Source organism: Macrosteles quadrilineatus, unplaced genomic scaffold (genome assembly GCF_028750875.1).
Source record: "Macrosteles quadrilineatus isolate MER2022 unplaced genomic scaffold, UCM_ALF_1.0 Scaffold_2__2_contigs__length_208266976, whole genome shotgun sequence".
Classification (NCBI taxonomy): Eukaryota; Metazoa; Arthropoda; class Insecta; order Hemiptera; family Cicadellidae; genus Macrosteles; species Macrosteles quadrilineatus.
The window spans coordinates 22,624,143-22,644,054 of record NW_026542595.1 but is presented as its reverse complement, the minus strand read 5'-3'; the positions used below and the strand labels follow the sequence as shown (position 1 = coordinate 22,644,054).

At 30.8% G+C, this 19,912-nt stretch overlaps 1 protein-coding gene across 2 annotated transcripts in view; it reads right to left on the bottom strand.

Annotated features, from left to right (window-relative positions):
* The window catches only part of LOC128986695 (neural cell adhesion molecule 2-like), a 37,686-nt gene extending 18,355 nt beyond the window's left edge, over positions 1 to 19,331 (bottom strand). For both annotated transcript variants that reach the window (XR_008490146.1, XM_054407185.1), the window contains exons 1-2: positions 19,118 to 19,331; positions 2,166 to 2,298 (exon numbers count right to left, since the gene is read on the bottom strand). Coding sequence is in view for 1 of the 2 variants with exons in the window: in XM_054407185.1 (XP_054263160.1) it covers positions 2,166 to 2,298; positions 19,118 to 19,202 (218 nt within the window). In the remaining variant the exon portion in view is untranslated. The remainder of the gene's footprint in view (positions 1 to 2,165; positions 2,299 to 19,117) is intronic.
* Between the last annotated feature and the right edge of the window lie 581 nt (positions 19,332 to 19,912).

The window sequence follows — 19,912 nt, the reverse complement described above, 5'->3', positions numbered from 1 at the left end:
GGGCAGGCAAAATGAACCCACACATACAGCAAATGTCTAAAAGTAAAATGTTTAAAACAGAACTAAAAAAATATATAAAATAAAACACAGTCCTCAGCTTATCTAATTTGATGACGAACAAAAGTCAAGATTTGCACTGGAAGAACTCATAAGTCACCTGTCTAGAACCACTCCAATCTACCAACTGTCCGATACTAGTCTGCAATACTGGTAAAATCCAAATTGTTTGTGTTATAGAGTAGGGATTACCACCCTTTCTGCACTGATAAAATATCAAAATGACAGTGTACATTTCTTTGATTTTTTCTTTTAATAAAATCACTAATTATAATATTTACAATGTTTATGTACAATTACCTTAAGCTGTATTTTACTATTCTTGTTTCTCTAATTGTTGTTGTTGTTTCTCTAATCTTCCTCTTACAATCGGAAAGTAAATACAAAAATACTACTATTAACATCATATCAAGTGTCTGGCTCCTAATAATATCCTCCAAAAATGATTTTTATATATCCTCATTATATGTTTGACAAATTTAGAAATAGTAAAATAATGTAGTTAGTACCATTTATGTTACATAATAATTAAACCAGCAAACAAATAATCCTAAATCACTTTTGCTTTCAATATATAAAAATACAGTCATTAAAATTGAGTGCATGCACTAAACTGCCCATTAATGGTTCTTCTTCTACATGAATGTTTTGACATGTAGTAGAGTAGACAGATAATTATGTTGTTGCGTAATACGTTTCTAAAATCCTCTTCCCAACAATTTAATCCCAGCCTCCACGATGCTTTGTGTAAACCACTCAGGTGGTAAATACTGTACTGAGGTTTTGTGCCAAACATACGAGACTTAAAAGCTAACTACAAATTAAGTGTTAAGAACTCAAAAGCTTTTGTTATAGACATTTAAAAACCCTGACATCCTTTATAATAGCTGTTCAAATTTTACCAAAAATAGTTTAGTAAATAGTAAAGCTCTGAAAAATGTTTTCATTGGTCAAAACTTTAAAAGATCATAAGTGAAAAAAACTATCTTGTATATTAATAGGAAATTACGTTATTTGAAAACCTTTTTTCTCAGCTCGTGTGCATCACAGGGAAGTTCTACGCATGCTGTTACAAAGATATTTTCCTGTAGACGTGCAAAATCCCTTCCAAATAAAATTGACTCAAAAATAAGCAAAATATTGATTTAAAATTTAAAAAATAGCATGAGGGTTATGGGTTTCCATGCTGGTGAGGAAAGATATTAACTTAATATTCAAGAAATTATTTTTTTACATAAACCTTAAGTTATCTTTAAGTTTTCCAACTAATCTGAATGAAACTTACAACTAATTTTAAAGTAGATGACAGCTGTGGTAGAAAGAAAATAAAGTTTGTCCAATTTGGTATTTGAAATGCTACCCATCTGATGTCAGCTTTGTGTTATTTGATAGGATATTTGAAATATAAAAAAAAACACTTTAGATATGTTTTAGTAAATAAGGGTATTACAATAAAATAGCCACCATTTTAAAATTAAATTTGGACTAAACAAATGTTTCCCCAACATAGGTTTCTTTAATCTTAAAATAAAACTGAGTTTCTTAAACGTCGGTTAAACAAAACAAAAATTAAGATGTTTATATAAAAAACAAAACTACGTTTCTAGCGAAGAACACATTTTTGGACAAAAATTTCATTCTTAATTTTTCATAACCATTCTTTTTTACCCATAGCCATTTCACGAAGTTTACTTTTTTACTTATGAGACCCCCTGTACCATAGAAATACCATCTCCAATCATTACATTTTGACTAATCTAGAGTTATATGACGTTAATACTTTATTCATGAAATATTTTGATTAACATCGTGATAGCAATACAACACTTTGTCATTCTGTTAACCCCTGTTTTACAGGTATGTTGTCCTTCGGGTTGATAAAAAGCAGAAACCTATCATTAGAATATGCATAGTAGATTGCACTGTAATAACTGTTTCTTTGCACATGAAGAAATGAATTGTGTGTCCTCTGAAAGCAATTGTATTTTTAACGAAAACTGCTTCCTATAAAACTAATTATTTATGAAAGAAAACCTGAGAAATGTTTAATATTGATATTTGTAAAGAAGATAATTAATTAGTAAGACAAACAGTGAACTGAGTCCCACCTGTAAATTGGCGTTCTCGTACCACCCTTGTACCATATCACCAACGTCACCACGTCCGATGGCTCAGGGATAGAAAGATCACATGGTAGCTTGGCCACCCCCTCCATGACTGCTTCCGCCTCCATAATAGACACTAGAAATAACAATACACATAACTGTATTTTCCAATAATTGTAGGCCTACTAACAGCACATCATTGCCGTGTAGTGCGGCTCCGGCTTTAGAACAAACCGCAGTGTCCCTTTTTATGCTACTACTGAGATGATATTGAGTCTATCAGTGTGTAAACACAATTTCATCATCCTGCAGCAAAAATATCCGTTTTTAGTGTATGCGTTATCTTTCCCCAGTTCCATAGACACTAGGGATTAAAAACAAGATTTTGCAAACGTAGTTGTAAACTTCGATTGAAAGAATTTCATGTATCGAAATTAGTTATTGATTGATTTAATCGGTTGTAGCTTATTGTTGCAATACTGTCAATTGTTCGACATATCCATAGCATAACGTACAATACACACACAATTGTAATAGACGAAATGACTGAATCATACAACACTGCTAATTTGAATTAGCAACATTGAGTCGTGTTCAGAGGTTATATTTTTCAAGAAATATTTTTGTTTTCTTAGTTTGTTAAACAATGTTGTCATATGACGAAAAATATAGTTCATCACAAGTAAGAAGTGTCTTTTCAACCCCTGCTCATTTTCAGACCTAGGCATTTTCATTCGTTTCGATCGTAAAACTTAAGGTCTGGTCGAAAAGATTTACTTTACGACATAGTTAAAAACCTTCTCCTCACAAAATAAAAATTACCGGAACTTCTAATAACTCGTAATTGGTGAGGTAACATGGTATTTAGCTCCAGTCTTAAGTCTCTCCCCTTCATGACTACCTTGAGGAAGAGTTGTAAGCGATAATTATCCAATGCACATTGTGACTCCGTCTCACCCCTCACTGAATTAAAACCACGTTTGGGGAAGTCTAATAAGTTTGTTTAATCCATAAGGTACAACGTAAAAGTACATGAAACAAATGTCCTATGACTCAAGGGTAGAGAGGTGACCTGGTTTTTTGGCCGATTCCTCCAAAATAAATGGCTCAATACATCATACCCTTGGTCCATCACGTAGTTTATTTTTAAACTAACGCTTGGAATTATTCTGATATGTTATATATTAAATTGAGACGCCACATAGAGGTAAATTGAGTCATGAAGGTAATTACAGAGAAGGTCGTTAGCATAATACATACGTGGAATTTAAAATTGAAGAGAAGGAGTTGAGACGCAGTAATTACTTTACAAGGCACAAAGTAGACTGCGCCACTTACTCTAATTGAAAGCTCTTGACAAATCCTATACGTTTACCTGGCTAAGGTTGGCATTTTCTTAGGGAGTTTTAGGATTAAATTTGAATATCTTTCATGTTTAGTTAAATTAATTCGTTTATATTAAAATATACATAGGCTGATTTATGTAATGTGCAAACGAATCACGATAAGGTAACTAAATATCTTCTGACTAACGATTGCAAACCTTTTTTAGCTTTTTTACCGATTAGCTTTTTACCTTTTTTAGCTTGCTTACCGATTTAGCTTTTTTTGATAAGGTGGTTGGTAAAAAGTTCAAACAAATGCTAACCAACATACATTAGAATCGATATGGAAAATCTAAGAACAGGAGGAGAATTCCAGACGAAGAAAGGAAACTACGTTCTGACCACATATAGGAACCAGAATAACGTATTACGCATTACAAGACAAAAATAACACTTCCAAAAACAAAAACAAGTGGAGACTTGATAATGAAGTTGCTGGGCTTAATAGTAGAACGTAAAAATAAATTGGGATTAATGACTGCATTTAAATAACTAAATATGATGATTTCATATTTAATTCAAACATTTACTCTATTAAAGATATGTAATTTATTAAAGAAAACTACTTGTTTGATATCAACAAAGTTATAATCAAATATTCACCGGTTTTAATCACTACAAGCATCTGGTAATCGATGTATCAGACAAAAAGTATCCTGAATTAATAATTAATCTCAGACATCTATATCGATTATCTCTTCAACTTCACAGCAGAACTGAATAACAATGTAGCGTATAAACAATCTCGTCTACCTAAAGACACAGTTTTGTGAAAAAGGTTTAAATGTTGATGATTGTCTTTAGACGAAATGCAGGATTTGTTAAGGTCAAGCTTGAAGTTGGCAAAACTTATTGTTTCATTGTATATATTGAAAATAATTTATTTTTTTGCGAATTTCCCTATAGGAAAAGTAGCTATTACCGTAGGTGGCATGGTAAGACCTAGGCCCGGGACCGATTTACTTTTTCATTTTGATGTCCCCAGAGGTAAAAAAAAGCCATTCGTTCAAATTTGTATATATGTAGATGCGTGGTTTTCTCATTTTGGCCCTCAAAATTTCCAATTTAACTCAACAATTTAACTTTTTTTAAAGCTTAAATAACAAATAATTTAGTATAGGTACGAATGTTTTTTTTTTTTGTGATTAATAGTAATTGAGAAATAAAAAAAAAATTATATTCCCATGTTATTCTTATCGAGAATATTGTAAAGTGTTGTAGTTTGCTTGTTTATGGATATATTTTGATCAAACTTATTTATTTTATTCTAATCTATTAATCTTTAACTAAAGAATATACTTTATTAGCTGAATTGTTGCAGCAAACCTAGGCACTCGTTAAATCTAATATTATTTAAATATATTTAATTGAAAATCAATTCAGACAAAAGGATGTTCGCTTAGTCAGCAGGTTTGCTGCAGCAGGGGTATTTATGTAATATATGGGCAAAATATATGTGATTAAAGTCACATACTGCAGTTTGTAAAGTCACCGATAACGACACGGATGTCTCAGTTTGTGGTGTCACGTACGTTTGTGGTTGTGTGTGCGACGTCCTATCCTACGCACAACACGTGTCACATAATTCGAGGGCCACGCATTCAATACATGGATTATGTATTTTTTAAAGCCACCTGACACGACTAGGCCTAGAGTCTTACGGATTGCAATTTCACGTGTACATTGCGTGTGTGATGTCTTCTTAATGATTCCTACGCACAAGATGGGCCACGTAGTATCAAAGCGAGTTACTTATGTCTATCCAATTTTCATTGGTTAACGACGAAGACGACAAGTATTACAAGTAAGTAAGTATGCATAACACAGATGATGTAGTTTTTAGATATCCTACCACGTGTGTCACAGTTTGTAATGTCACGTAAACACTACGTGTGTGGTGTCCCTTGTGATGACTTATGTGACGTATACGAACGTCATGGGTCACATAGTTCGTGAGTCACGTAAACTCGACACAAATTATGTTCTTTGTTTGGGAAACTATCATGAAACCGGTACTGAAACCTGTGAGGTCACGTATTCACTGCATGTTTGTGGTATCTTGATAGCGCCTCCACACTACATTGGTTTCCATAGTCTGTGCGTCACGTACACTCTACACGAACTGTGATTGATATTACTTATCATGAAATGGGTTCTCACAGTTTGTAATGCCACGTGGTGCAGGTGTTTGGTGTCCTTTTCAACAAAGACTACGCAAGACTGTGGTCACATAGGCCACGAACCACGTATACTTTACATAATTCATATGTACTAAATATGCCTACTTACATCGGTTATATACTTGGTATAGTTTACACATGATGCTGTTCACGTGGACAAAACAATGTTTTACCTTCAACAGTTAGTAGAGTGACGTAGGCTCTTCCTGAATGTGAGTAAGCGACAACAGTCTTACACGAGATATTGATAGGCTAAACTATGTGGTAACATAAAGAATAAGCTATTGATACCATACCTATTCTTCTCTTAGGTTAATACAACTACAAGTAGTAACATAACGAGTTTGTAAAACTAAACTGATTGATAAGTCGTGTTGTTTGATAATAATAATAGTTAGAAACGGTCTTTTTACAAAGTGTCATATCGTAATCTAGGAATAAAATATTACATTTAAATTAATGAACATACCTTTCACTTTTCATTAAAGGTGTGTTCCTAGCCTATTGGTTAGGATTTATTGGGTTTGGAGCGCTTTCCCTTAAAAGTGTTTAAATCTACTAAATTGAAAATGCCACTGACATATACAAAGCTATAGAAAAAAATTAAAATACGTTCATAAATTTTTAGGATGTATATAAAGCTTCCTCAGGTCATGTCGTAACGTACGCTCAAAAGAATTTTGCTTGGTTACATAAAAAACCAATTTTGTTGGTCATATATAAATATCTTCAGCTTAGAGAAATATTTTGTAACAAAACCCCTCATTTTCAAATAATCTATTACAATATTTACAATATTTACAATATTTTAGGTTGATAGCAAATACGGAATAAATAATGTAACAATGAGTTAATAACTGCTACATGACAACATTAAAAAAATGTTTTATTAGTTATTTAATTTATAAATGTCACTACCCTTTTATGAAACATTTATCTCAGCTAACTGTTTGGCTAAAGAATTTATCGATGGAAGCAGAGTACGCTTTTCAAGTAGGATTTGCATGATAAAACACTCAAAACCTTCCTCCTGCAATATGAAACTTTATAATAAGCCATGGTCCAATAAATAAAGCATTGGACGCTAATAAAGTCTGAATTTATTACTAACATCAATAACAGTCGAGGGTAATCTGAATTTATTCCAGCAAAAATACTTTGACACTACATATCTCGTTATATTCATTATTACTTTACAAGGACGATTCTGAAATGGCAGGCTATTTATCTCTGTCTATTGCCATTTATCTATCAAAATCTAATGGTGTCTGTCTGTATGTTTGTTACTCAATCAAGTAAAAACTACCGAACAGACTGGGCTTAAATTTTACGAAAATATTGCTACTACAGCAAGGATCCGCTTAGGACTATTAACTCACCGATACATATATAGCATGGGCTTTGCCCCTTTGGCTTATAACGCTCTGAGGATTAAATAATACCCCCGCCGCAGCAAACCTGCCGACTAAGCGAATTTCTATTTGTCTTAATTGATTTTCAATTAAATATATTTTAATAACATTAGGTTTAACGAGTACCTAGGTTTGCTGCTACAAGGAAACTAATAAAGTGTGTTTTTTTTGTAAAATATTGATAGCTTAGTACAAAATGAATAAATTTGATCAAAATACAAAATATATCCATAAACAAGCAAACTACAACATTTGACAATATTCTCCATAAGAATAACATAGGAATTTTAAATTAACATTTTTTTTAATTTTCTCCGTCACTATTAACCGAACAAAAATACTTTTATATACTAAATTAATTGTATTTTTTAAGCTCTTTAAAAAGGTCTAAAGAGAAATTGGGAAATTTTATGTTTTGAGGGTCAAAAGTGAGAAAACCCAATTTTTACCCCATAAAACCCCCCGTAATGCCCCGTTCCCATGGTCCGATCATGCTGGTTCGCGAACTCATTCAAGTTTAGCCCGCTTTACACCTTTAAACCAGATTTCATCAAAATCGGACAAAAATTACTCAAGTTATCGCGTTCACGGACGTATATATATATGTTAATTATATATATTTTAAAACAAATACAATGTTACAAACAAAATAAAGTCTATATATATATATAGGTATACATATATAAAAATTTGAACGAATGGTGTTTTTGCCTCTGGGGACATCAAAATAAAAAAGTAAATCGGTCCCGGGCTTAAGTCTTACCATGAGACCTACGGTAATAGCTACTTCCCTATAGGGAAATTCGCTAAAAGTAAATACTGATTGGTCTCCATAGCTGTATGTCAACACTCACAATGTTTATATTTCGCAATGACATTTCAATGAAAACCAGTATTTTCATGCAGTATTTGCAACAAGTTACGGTATGGAAAAAAATACCTTTCATATTGCCATATATTGAGTCTTCTTAAAAGTATAAATGTTCAGCTGTTTATTGACATTTAGATGCAAACATCCATTGAAAATTTTACAAAGCCAACCGGTTTGCAGCCAGCTTACTTATTTAATACATAAACAAATTTTGTGCGTAATGACAACGGTACGAACAATGATGGAAACATTTTTAATTCTTATATATTTATAAAAAAAAAAAAATTGAGGCTTCAACACCAATAGTGTAATCACAGAGAAGTTCTCTGTGGTGTAATCGTTCGTTCAAAATATGTTTTGAAGATAGTTCAATTTTAATTGCAAATGATTTTGTTGCTCTGGACTTGTAACGCTGTAATTAATTATTGAATTCGTAATCTCTAAGATTTGTGAGTTAAGTTTCAAATGTAAGCCCTTACATCCTCTGTAATTTATCTACTTAATATAGTTCGCCTTCTGTTTTTATTATTAGCTTTATAGAAAGCCAGGTAATATTGAATTTTGAACAAGCATGATGTGACTATATTGGATACCATTGGATAGACATTTATTTTAAATCGCATATTCCATTTCAACTTTATAAACGATTTTACATGATCAAGACTATACGATTAAAAGTTAGGTTTTGTTTATGTTTGAAGCACAACTAAATTAAACTTCTTCCTAAATTAAAATTGTGTAATTGTCTGGAAAACATTCTTCCAATGATAGAGTTGGCTGGAATATTTGGTTTTAAAAATTCAATGGAAGCCCAAGAAAAGCATACTGTATATATATATATATATATTTTTTTTGTACTGGTCCTCATGAATACAGATTTGTGTGTCCAATAAATACAAGATTATGTCAATGTTAAAGATTTCGCATTATTTCTGATACTTTACAAATCACAAAACTACTTATTCGAAAACGTTATCCTACGGTAACGTTAAAAATAAAAAAATGAACCTATTTGAATTTGAATATGCATGCTTCTACGTAAATAGTTCAAACCATTTTCACTGTCCTACTGCGAACTTTGATAAGTGTGAATGCTTGGATAGGTGATGAAGTTGAAGTCTTGGATTTTGCATTGCCATTATCCTATTAAAAATTATATTTCTTAATTTCGACTTAAGTTAATCTTAATTGCCATTAATCGATTTTAACAACTTTCTTTATATCCGTTTAAAAAGCGTGGTTTATATAAAGCCCAGTTGGTTTTCTAATGTAGGGTCGCTGGTAAGGAATTGCTTGCAATACTCCACTTTATCTCTTGGACCCAATCCAAGTACATTCGGGCTGAGTCGCCTGGTATTTATTTCAAAGGAGACTTAGGAGAGTACAGGCAAATTCATTTAATATTACTATTCCAAGGGATTAACGTTACTAAATAGGTGCTTATAAAGGTAATGCATAATTTGTGATACTTGGAAGATTAAATCTTAATGTTAGAATTCATTTGTTACTTTGTAATATTAAAAGTATGTAAAATTATGGATAAAATAGAAAATAGAAAATAATTGTGAGTTATAAAACAAATATGAAAAAAATACAAGTTTGATTTCTTAAAGTTTCAGTTGATTAGAACTTTCTTGGCAGTTGTTTATTTTTGAAAGTTTTGTTAAATCTGTAATTCTTTTTACATCATTTGTTAACGAATGTACAAGATTAAATAATTAACATGTTTACTGGTTTATTTTGTATGTTTATAAAAGATTTGTCAAAATGTTTTCTGCTATCAATCTTTTAATTATCAATATCCAATTTATATTGTAACTACCATATATTATTATTGAATAAACATCGAATATTAACGATGATTTATGTCAGTATAAACTATAAATTAGTATTTTAATGACCTTATAGCTTATAGATTTATTATTTGATTAAAATATTTAATTCAACTTCAACTGATCATTTTTTTCAGAGATAGGGTGTTAGGTAATATTTAAATCATTTGAGTACATAATAATATGTCATCATTGTCCATTTCATGAAACAACTAACTAATTTCAATTGTTCATAAAGCTATTGCTTTATCATTATAAATTTTAAAATGTATATTGTTTAGTAAAAATCTAAAAGAATTGTCAAAAAAAGCTGTATCGTTTCTAAACACAAAGACAATATGGAAATATTAAAAGTCTCCTTTACCGAGCGGGCTATAAAGGTTTATCTGGTTTGATGCAGGTGAAGGTTTGTTTAAGCGCTTCTATTTACTGCCAAAGCCTTTTCCTGACCACTACATCGTGGCCACTAAATTTACTTCACAACCTTTCATCTTCTCTCTCTAGTATAAATTTCAATGAATCCCAGCGTAAAGTAGTATGTTTTAAAAGCATCTCTTGTATCCAATTATCAGGTTAAATAAAACTAGCAGTTATACCCTTGCTTTGCAACGGGAATAGGACCAAGTGGCAGAGATGTTTATCTTTATACCTACTAAATGAAGTAATTACACATCTATAATTGATTTCATAGTAAAGATCTTATCTTACTGCTTAGTTTGATATCTTCATTTGAATTGAGGCCAGAGAATTAAATGTCACAAGCTACTTAGTACGGTGTATAGATGACGCTGAAGTGTGTTCAGTCATACTGTAACTATATTATTTAACTTTAAAAGAGATGCTTATTTAAATGTTACCCACTGTTAAACACTTACTTATATCTGAAGTATATAGATAAAAAAAAATTAAATTACACCATAGGATAGCAATTCTAAAAATAACCTGATATTTCTGTGACATAAAATAGAGATGTAAATGTATTTAATAAACTATAAACGAAACTTCACAAAACTATGAATACCTTTAATTATAAACTTCTTTTGATGTTTAACACACAAATCTCTAAATTATATATGAGACACAAACAAAATTGTCCAAAAAGCTAGTTCCTAAACATACAAATAGGCCTATATCCATTTAATAAGACATTGAATTTTTTTCTGAATAATTCTGCAATATTTTAGCAAAATTCATCCAGCAATCTTCATATAAATCTCACGGTGACATACTTACAACCATCCAAGCATTTTTATTAATAATTGAGCAGAGCGAGCGAAGCTCTTATACGTCGATCCTTATGCATTTTGTCACATGCAAACTCCTCCTAGATGGCTAAAGGAGTTCGTTTCATAGGAAGGAAGGAAACCTTTTTTTTGCAAGGAAATCATTCAAATTTTGCATGGTTATAAATACCATATTCGTAAGTGCCAACATCTGTATATGGCATTAAAAACCTTTTCCAGGAATCCGCCTCAAAGAGTCTCAAAGTTTGAATGTAATCCTTATGGAAGCAGTATTTTATTCTTAAACAAACAGGTTGACTAAAATTCGGCACTGAGAGAAATGGCTGATATTATTGTAACTGTTAATCATGGAACAAATACAGTATGGATATGAACATAAACAAATGACGTCACTAGCCCGAATCTTATGCTAACATCATTAACAAATGGTATAGAAGTTTTTTGGCAGTTCCATTAACAAAATAATACAAATATGTTTACTTTCGGGCCACAACGTTATTTGTTTATGGACGTTTATAATAAAATACCATTTATGTTATGATATTCGAGCTGTTAATCATCTTGTTACGTTATGCGTTAATTTAATGCGATATAAGGTTCTTGGTTTAAGTTTGAACATGATTTATTATTCATCACTTTTAGAACAAGTTAGTTATTACGTGTATTTCTAGCAGTGTTCCCCGGAACATTTTTCATGCTGTTGAAGAAGTTATAGGTGATTTAATTCACGATTTCGATTTATATTACAGTATAAGAATACCATACAATTTAACATCACTGCCCAAGAAAACTTGAAAAAGACTATTGGAGTTTATTTTTTATTTTAATATTTTCTTTTTAGAAAGTATATGTGTTATTGATTAGATTATTTGAATTGAAACTACATGTTAATACAAAAAAAAGTATTAAGCCAACACATTTCAATCGAACAGAACCACGTGTTTTAATGTGTAAATAACATACATTCCATTAAATAATAGTTAATATGGTGTTTTTGAAATTCCCTAAGCTGACTTGGGAAACTATTATTCGATTGTTTTATAGTCACCCTTATATTAGTGATGATTTGGTTTGAATGAAAACTACGTGCTAATATACAGTAAATCAGGTGGGATTCGAATCGGACGGGACTGGACGACATATTGCAACGTTAATAATGTCGTCGGTCTGCATATCATTCATAGAACTCCTAAAACCCTTAGATAATTAATAGTCTCATGGTTTAAATTGTGTTGTTTTATTATTTGCGATATGCGTACTTAAAACAATTATTAAATTTGTCATACCAGCCTCTATATTAGTTTTGAATTGGTTTGAATGAAAATTATATTACGTTATAACCACGTTCAATCGATTCTTGTCCATCCTTCAATCAAGAATTTTGAAAGTGGGGACTGATAAACATTTAAAAACCTCGGTCTGGATACGCAAAAATCCTTAATCAACGTTTAATATCACAGTTTTATTTTAAAATGTAGATATTCATTAAAACTAGCTGTCCAATCAATGAACTTTATATTGAAGTACATTTAAATTGGCTTAATGAATGTTTGCATTTAATTGATTAATTAGTTTAGCTCTCAGTTTGTCAGATATATGGGAATGCTATATTTTTTTCTATCCGTGCACTTAACCATCAACACACGGTTGTCATTTATGCATTTATCAGTAACCAAAATGGTGGACGCCAATACTTTTACATATATTTGAATTCAACGTTATCAATAGTTAGAGTCGTATCACTCCGTCAAGGAACAGGTTGATACATCACATCGAGGTTTTAACCTTAAATTTAAATGCAGCTCTCTGAAAATACCTATACTATAATGACATCAATGTGTTTTTACTAGCTTAACTGCGAACAATGTGTAGATATGTTTATCACTATATAATATTAGTAGTTATCTCAACACAATAAACGGTATCAGCAATCTTTACACATACTTCATCCCATTAGCTTGTCCAAAACCTTTATCATGGGTAAGCTGTGGGAGTATGTAATTATGATATTTTATAAGGAATATCACAAAGTTGCAATAACCCTTAAACCGTATTTGTTACAGCAATGGGGAGGTCGCACTATTTGGTTTAGAATTATAAGGATTATAATAGAATAATTTTAATCAAAACATATTTTTTCAAAATTCAGACTTTTTGTTATTTTATGGATTTTTAATGTGCAAATAACATAAGTTACAATAACTTTTGAACCGTATTAAAAATGGAAATGGGATTTTGTTGAGAATTTAAATTACTATATTATACTAATATCAAAATGGTTCGGGCCTTTTTTGAAAAAAAATCAGATTTTTCCTTTTAATGAGGAAATTTCCATTAAAAATCAAAATTTACAAAAAAATAAAAAAAACGCCTGGAGATATTATGGATTAGTGCCTACATACAAAAAATAATCAAAATCTGACTACAGGTGTGGTCCGTAGATGTACAAATCCACACAAACACACTCTCACACACACATACATCACTTCGAAAACCACTTTTTTGGTTTCAGGGGGACCCAAAACGGATATATCAAATCAACACTCAATCTCGAAAATGTTGATGGAAACAATACGTTCTCCAAATACTATACTATATACTATCGTATAGGAGGAGTAAGCCAAATCGTTTTGGTAAAAATAATAACGAAGCTTGATGGTGAGAGTCAATGACAAAGTAACTTGAGCACCTGGTAACTTAATATTAGCAAGATTATAAGTATACGCTACTTTAACCGATGTACGGTGGTTTAAAGTGTTTATGTAAGAACAAAACGTAACATTTTTGAAATGTAAAGAAATACTTCAATCAATTATTTTATTTTATTTTTGATCCGTAGACAAAAATAAGTATTGTAGACTGTTGAGCGTCGTCACAAATAATAAAATTTAAAAGATAGTAAGATTTATTTTATTTTATTTTACTTTAGAGAAAGTGTTCTTGGCGTATTCTAATTTGTTAATTTGTTTAATATTAGTATTTTGTCTATTTACAACACGTGTATCCTGATGACAAATCTTATTCCACGTAATGGTCAATAATGTTAGAATATTAGAAACAAACTTTTAAGACGTTTTTTGTAGTTTAATGTGATCCTATAAATTGTAAGTATAAATAATGCTTGTCCAATTAAAATTCATACATTACATTTAATTTGTATTTTTTATACGATCATTAATAAAATAGAAATAATAACATATTGATAAGCAGCGACCAAAGGGATTGTGTTGGTTGCTTAGTGTAAGAGTGTTTTTTTTTTGTTTTTCATCGTTTTTGAAAACCTATTTTATACAGACCCTGTGACATTTCTTGCCTTTTACTTGATCAACAAACAGAATAACGAGCGAAAGCCTTTTACGTCTCTGTAAGACTAAACAAGGTTTAGATTAGCGATGCAAATTATGAATAAAAGATAAACTTTGCCTTTGAAGATGACAATGTTAATGAATGTGTTGTTCACAGTCCAAAGTTATCCGCCTAAAGTAAATTTGAAATTATGGTTGAAACAAGCTATTCAAAATGGATGTGCAGAAATAAAAACATTATATAATACGATTACTTTTAAGGTTGATTTCAAATTGTTAACAAAAAATATTTATTCATTTATAAAACAAAAACCAAATTTCAGAAAGATTTTACGTTAAACCCATCACATAAATGTTGAGGTTAATTCCCTTAGAAGAAAACAGTTGCTCGGTAAAATACAGCAAATAAGCGTCAAAGAGATTTAATTAAAACATGATCTCGACGTGGTTGGTTGGCTGGTTTAAAAGTAAATTTGTAAGCCCGATGTAGCGGTCAGGAAATCCTTTACAGCGCAGTAAACAGAACACTTAAATAAACCCTGGCCGTATCAAGGCAGCTACACCTTTACCTCCGTCATTCATTCTCCCAGATAAAGGACATTTCAACTCTTTTTATTCACTCTTCTACCTCTCCCGTATCTTTGTCTCTTCCGTATCTAGTATTCACTCTCATTTTTACATAGCATTGTTTTGAGTGCTTGGCTTTTCAGTAACTGCTTTCAATCGTCTTTAGACAGTTTGAGTCATTAGTTAAATTAAAAATGGTTGTAAAAATTTTATAAATATTTAGTGCATATTATATTAAGTATGTTGTTTAAATTAAATATTAGTTAAGTTATTAATCTCATTTAACTAAATTTTGCTATTTTATACAACTCAGAAAAGATCATGTATTTTTTAAAATTACAAAAATATTATCAGCTATTATGGCTCCATAAATAACATATTTGGTTAGTGGTTCTAACATTAAAATGTTGAAAGCTAATTACAATACTCTGATTCTCAACAGAAAGAAACGTAGGAAAAATATTTAATTAGTTTAATAACAGAAACCCCTTGAACTGCGAAGTGTTTAGTTCAATTTAGAGAAAATGGATGTAAAAGTTATCCCCTTAAGTCCATAAAAGAAAATATAGCATATAAAACAAAACAGATTTTCAATTCCAACCCGAAGTTAAGGTATCGTAAAGGTTTGTACATCAATGTCACGTTTTAAATACTTACATTATTCATTTGATTTTAAACAATTATAATTTATATAATAATATACCTTTATTGCTAGGAAGAACATAAAGTTTCATCAAAAATATTAATATTACAATGTATCCCGCAAGCCTAAATTGGTAAAAAGAATATTTTTTCCTAAACTCCTAGTTGGCACAATATCCAACATATTGTTTTCTTTTTATTATTTAAAATGTATATCTCTATAACTATTTAAGACGCACATATGAAATGTTGTGTACTATTAAAAATAATATTGCACTTTTTGTCATAAAATTATCAGCAACTATTTTTTTCTAAATTGAGGTAATTTTAATTAGTATTACTCTGATTCCAAACAGATTCCAGTTTTTTTGTCAATTTCTCAAGAAAATTCTTATTTAGCACTTAAAACTTCTTATGCAACAATCTGTGTTTAAAAAAGATCAATTTTAATAAATACCCCACTACAGCAAAACTGCAAAAAAAATGGATTTTCGTTTCCTTAATTTGATTTTCACTTAAATCTATTAAAATAATTCTGATGGTAAAAAATAAAAATAAACAATTTTTACCACTATAGAACCCTGTTCCCGTAGTCCGACCATTCTGGTTCACGAACTCGTTCAAATAAACATGGTAAAATACGTAAAAAAATGTTATCATGTCTAAAATGACATATTCAAGTGTTTACTTGTATAGTTAAGTGTTTTCTTAAGTAAATCTACTAAAATGGAGATATATTAAACGAAACTTGTAGTGTAGAAATAATGATTTTTAAATAGTATATTACCTACCTAGGGCCGAAAATGAGGTTTTGTCTGCTGGAGATAGTTTTTAAAACGATCGAGAGCCGCAAAACCATTTCGGTCCGTGGTAAAAACGTTATTTTTTACCACACTATACCATATTACCACTATTCACTACAATAATAATGCACACTGATAGTCAACACAACTATAACTTTAAGGTTATGTGAAGAAATAGTTTGAGTAATCAGCAAAAATAATAATACATAGTAGCTAGGCAGATGTGACGATAAAACAATTCTACATTAATTAAATCCACAATCAGTATCCATAGCATTGCACTATATATACTGATTGTGCATTTAATTAATGTTTTAAGAAAGGAGGTGAGCAGCTGACTTTCGGTCCTAGGGATGTAAAAACCTGCTCGGTCCCCAATTGATAATGACAACTGGCATAGACAGCAAAACGTAATTTTCTCCAATAAACCTCCATATAAACATTTGTAAAACGGCTATAAACATTGTAGTGTGGTGAAAAATAGTTATCATATATTTTCTAAAACCCGTGTTGTAGCAAAGCTAATTGAAATTATTGCACGTGTTTGAGGGTGTAAAAAGCACGAACACTCTAACAGTCCTCATAGCCAATATTCGTTAACCACCTGATAATCTGATTACAGGAAGACCGTGTAGCTTAACCACAGTAATGCGCCAAAGGTAGTCAGACTAGGTCAAGTACTTTACTAACTTATACTAATTGATCTTCTACTATATCGTCTACACAATTTGTAATAAATAGGCGATTTATGAAAACCTATTTGGAAAATATTTCAAAATGTAAAATTGTAATATAACAAATATGTTTAAAACAAATTCAGGGATATTCTACACACATTTTTATTCTCTATGAATATAATGCTAATGAGGTTGCTGTCTTTCCGTTAAAGATGCATTAAGTAGTAGGCTATAAGAAAAAAATTTAAATAGTAAAATTTAATAGCTTGATAATATAAACAAAAACGTGTCACACAAAATAAAGCATGATTCACCGAGTTTATTGCTTTAACATAAATAAATATAAAAGCCAAAAAATTCCTGCTATTTATAACCTTGGTTGAAATATTGGACAGTTACATTATGTTTCAGCCAGCTTATTTGAAACGGAAAGATAACTCCATTCCATTAACACGGGCGTTTAAAAGCCCACGGGATGAAGCCTTGATAGTGAATTTCCTTTCTTTTGGCACTTTATATGAACAAGAGATTTAATTAAAAATTATGAATGCATAGTTTATTACAGTTAAAATGTTTCAAACGGTATAGTTAAGAATTTGGTATATCTTAAAACCACCCTTTACGAGTATCAGGTTTACTCGGAGTTTTAGGTCTATTGTTATCCATTGTAACAAGTACTCATAATACTTAAGAGTAAATATCCTTTATTTAAAATTATACAACACAAAAAACTCTATATTGCGAAGATACTGATAAAGGTACGCGGGTTTGCTTACTATGGACAGATAATGCATACAGTAAAGTTCAAGGTCACCAAAACTGAGTATCACAAATTCAATTTACGACTTATTATTTCATAAACAGTTATTTTAATAGATTTTAGTTCAAGTAACCATCAACTTCTTTTTTGACCTTCAAAGGGCACATTTTTCGAAACACTACAGATCTCATAAATTATAAAATAATTTGAGCTTAGTAGGTTTAAGCAATTATAAAATTACATATTGACAGGTCGCTTGCAATCTTAATGGTTAGCAATTATAACAGGTATTAAAGAAAGAATGAGCAACAATTCCATTGACAGCTTGGAAGCGTTACGAATTAAGAACGTGATTAACATTGAATTTAGTTGTTATATTTCGCCCATTAAAATATATTAATTTTTTATTAAATGATAAATAATAAAACAATTATTTTAAATGCAATTTTTCAATTTTTGACACTGGAAAGCCAATGTACATAGGGTATAAAATTGTAGATACAAAAGACAAAGGAAGCTAATACATAATAATTAATTTCAACCATAAAAAAATAATTGTGATTCTAGGCAGCCATGTTGCATTCACTCAATTGTAGTAAACTAAAAATAGCAAATCAACATTACGGATCGTATGATTTATTTCTTTAATTTTGTATTATTGCAGGAATACCTCCGGGATAAAAATATAAAAAAAATGTTATTACGAAAGGTGACACGGCTTTTATATTGATAAACATAATGCTGATTAAGTAATATTTAATACATATATCCTTTAAATACCCCTTATTTAGCAACGATCCATTTGTCATAGGTTTACTGTAAATTAAAATCTTTCAGCTAATAATGAAAGTTCTAGAATGCAATGTTGTAGCGTATGTGACAAGATGAATTATTGAGTTTATATTATTCTCTAATTTATGAAAATGTGTATTATTAAAGTGATTGTAGTTTTGAAACAGATTTTAATTTTTTTCCAAAGCATTATTTATCTAAATTTAAATATGCTTAAATATCCACATTATATAATTAATGCACAAGTATTATAATTCGTATTTTACGAACAAGTATGAAATGAGGGTTGTAATATAAGATTAAAAATTATATATAATATTTCACTTCTAATTAAGTTTTATTCAGCTATGTATTAGCTTATTTTTATATGTTTGTAGTATATTGATATAATACGTTTTTGTAATAAGTGAAGTTTGCTTAGGACAGCAGAGGTTAATTACATTTTATAAACGTACACCTTTATTATATAACCTTTAATAATTTACCTTTATCTTCCATCAAAGTATCCTTTTCACACCGACTGACACCACAAATAAAAACAAAAACCAACACAACAACTTGTATTATCATGTTCACAGCACTGGGTAGTAGGAACAGTACGTGGGACGCGCACTGGCGACTGTCACCTGAGCAACACGTTATCCAAAGTGAGCAGCATCACTGAGCTAAGACCGACCTCACATACACGACACACACACATGTATGTGACGAGGTGAGCGCCACCATCGTCGGCGAGTGACTGTTGCAGTCGCCGTGCCACTCCGCCCGCCGACCACCCCCGAGCGCTGCCGAACACCGTCGCGCGCAACTAATATCGTGAAAGCTTTTAGATGAGAAATACAATAATTATTATTTCGTGTTGTAAGATGATTATATCGAATACTACAATTAAGTAATAAAGCTCTAATTCACCTTGTTTCCGCAGACGCGGTCATCCCCGTCACGCGATTCTCGAATTTCAATTCGCAAAGAGTAACGAGGTCCTTAATTTCTGTCTGGTTTCTAATACCGACTCTTTTCATTGCCGGGTAAATTAAAATTCTGCAGGACGACATCTGACTTTGAATTTGAAAGAGCTTTCATTGTGACGAATTCTGAATACGTAATGGTGACATTAATGTGTAGTATCTCTTACTAACAACTTCGAGTGAAGAAATGTATGTTTTATACCAACATTTACCAACGAAAAAAAACATACAGCGTATGCTCTATTTAGATTTTTTTTATTTCCACCTTTAATACTCGGGACCGTAGATAACATAAATTTTCTAAGAATATCA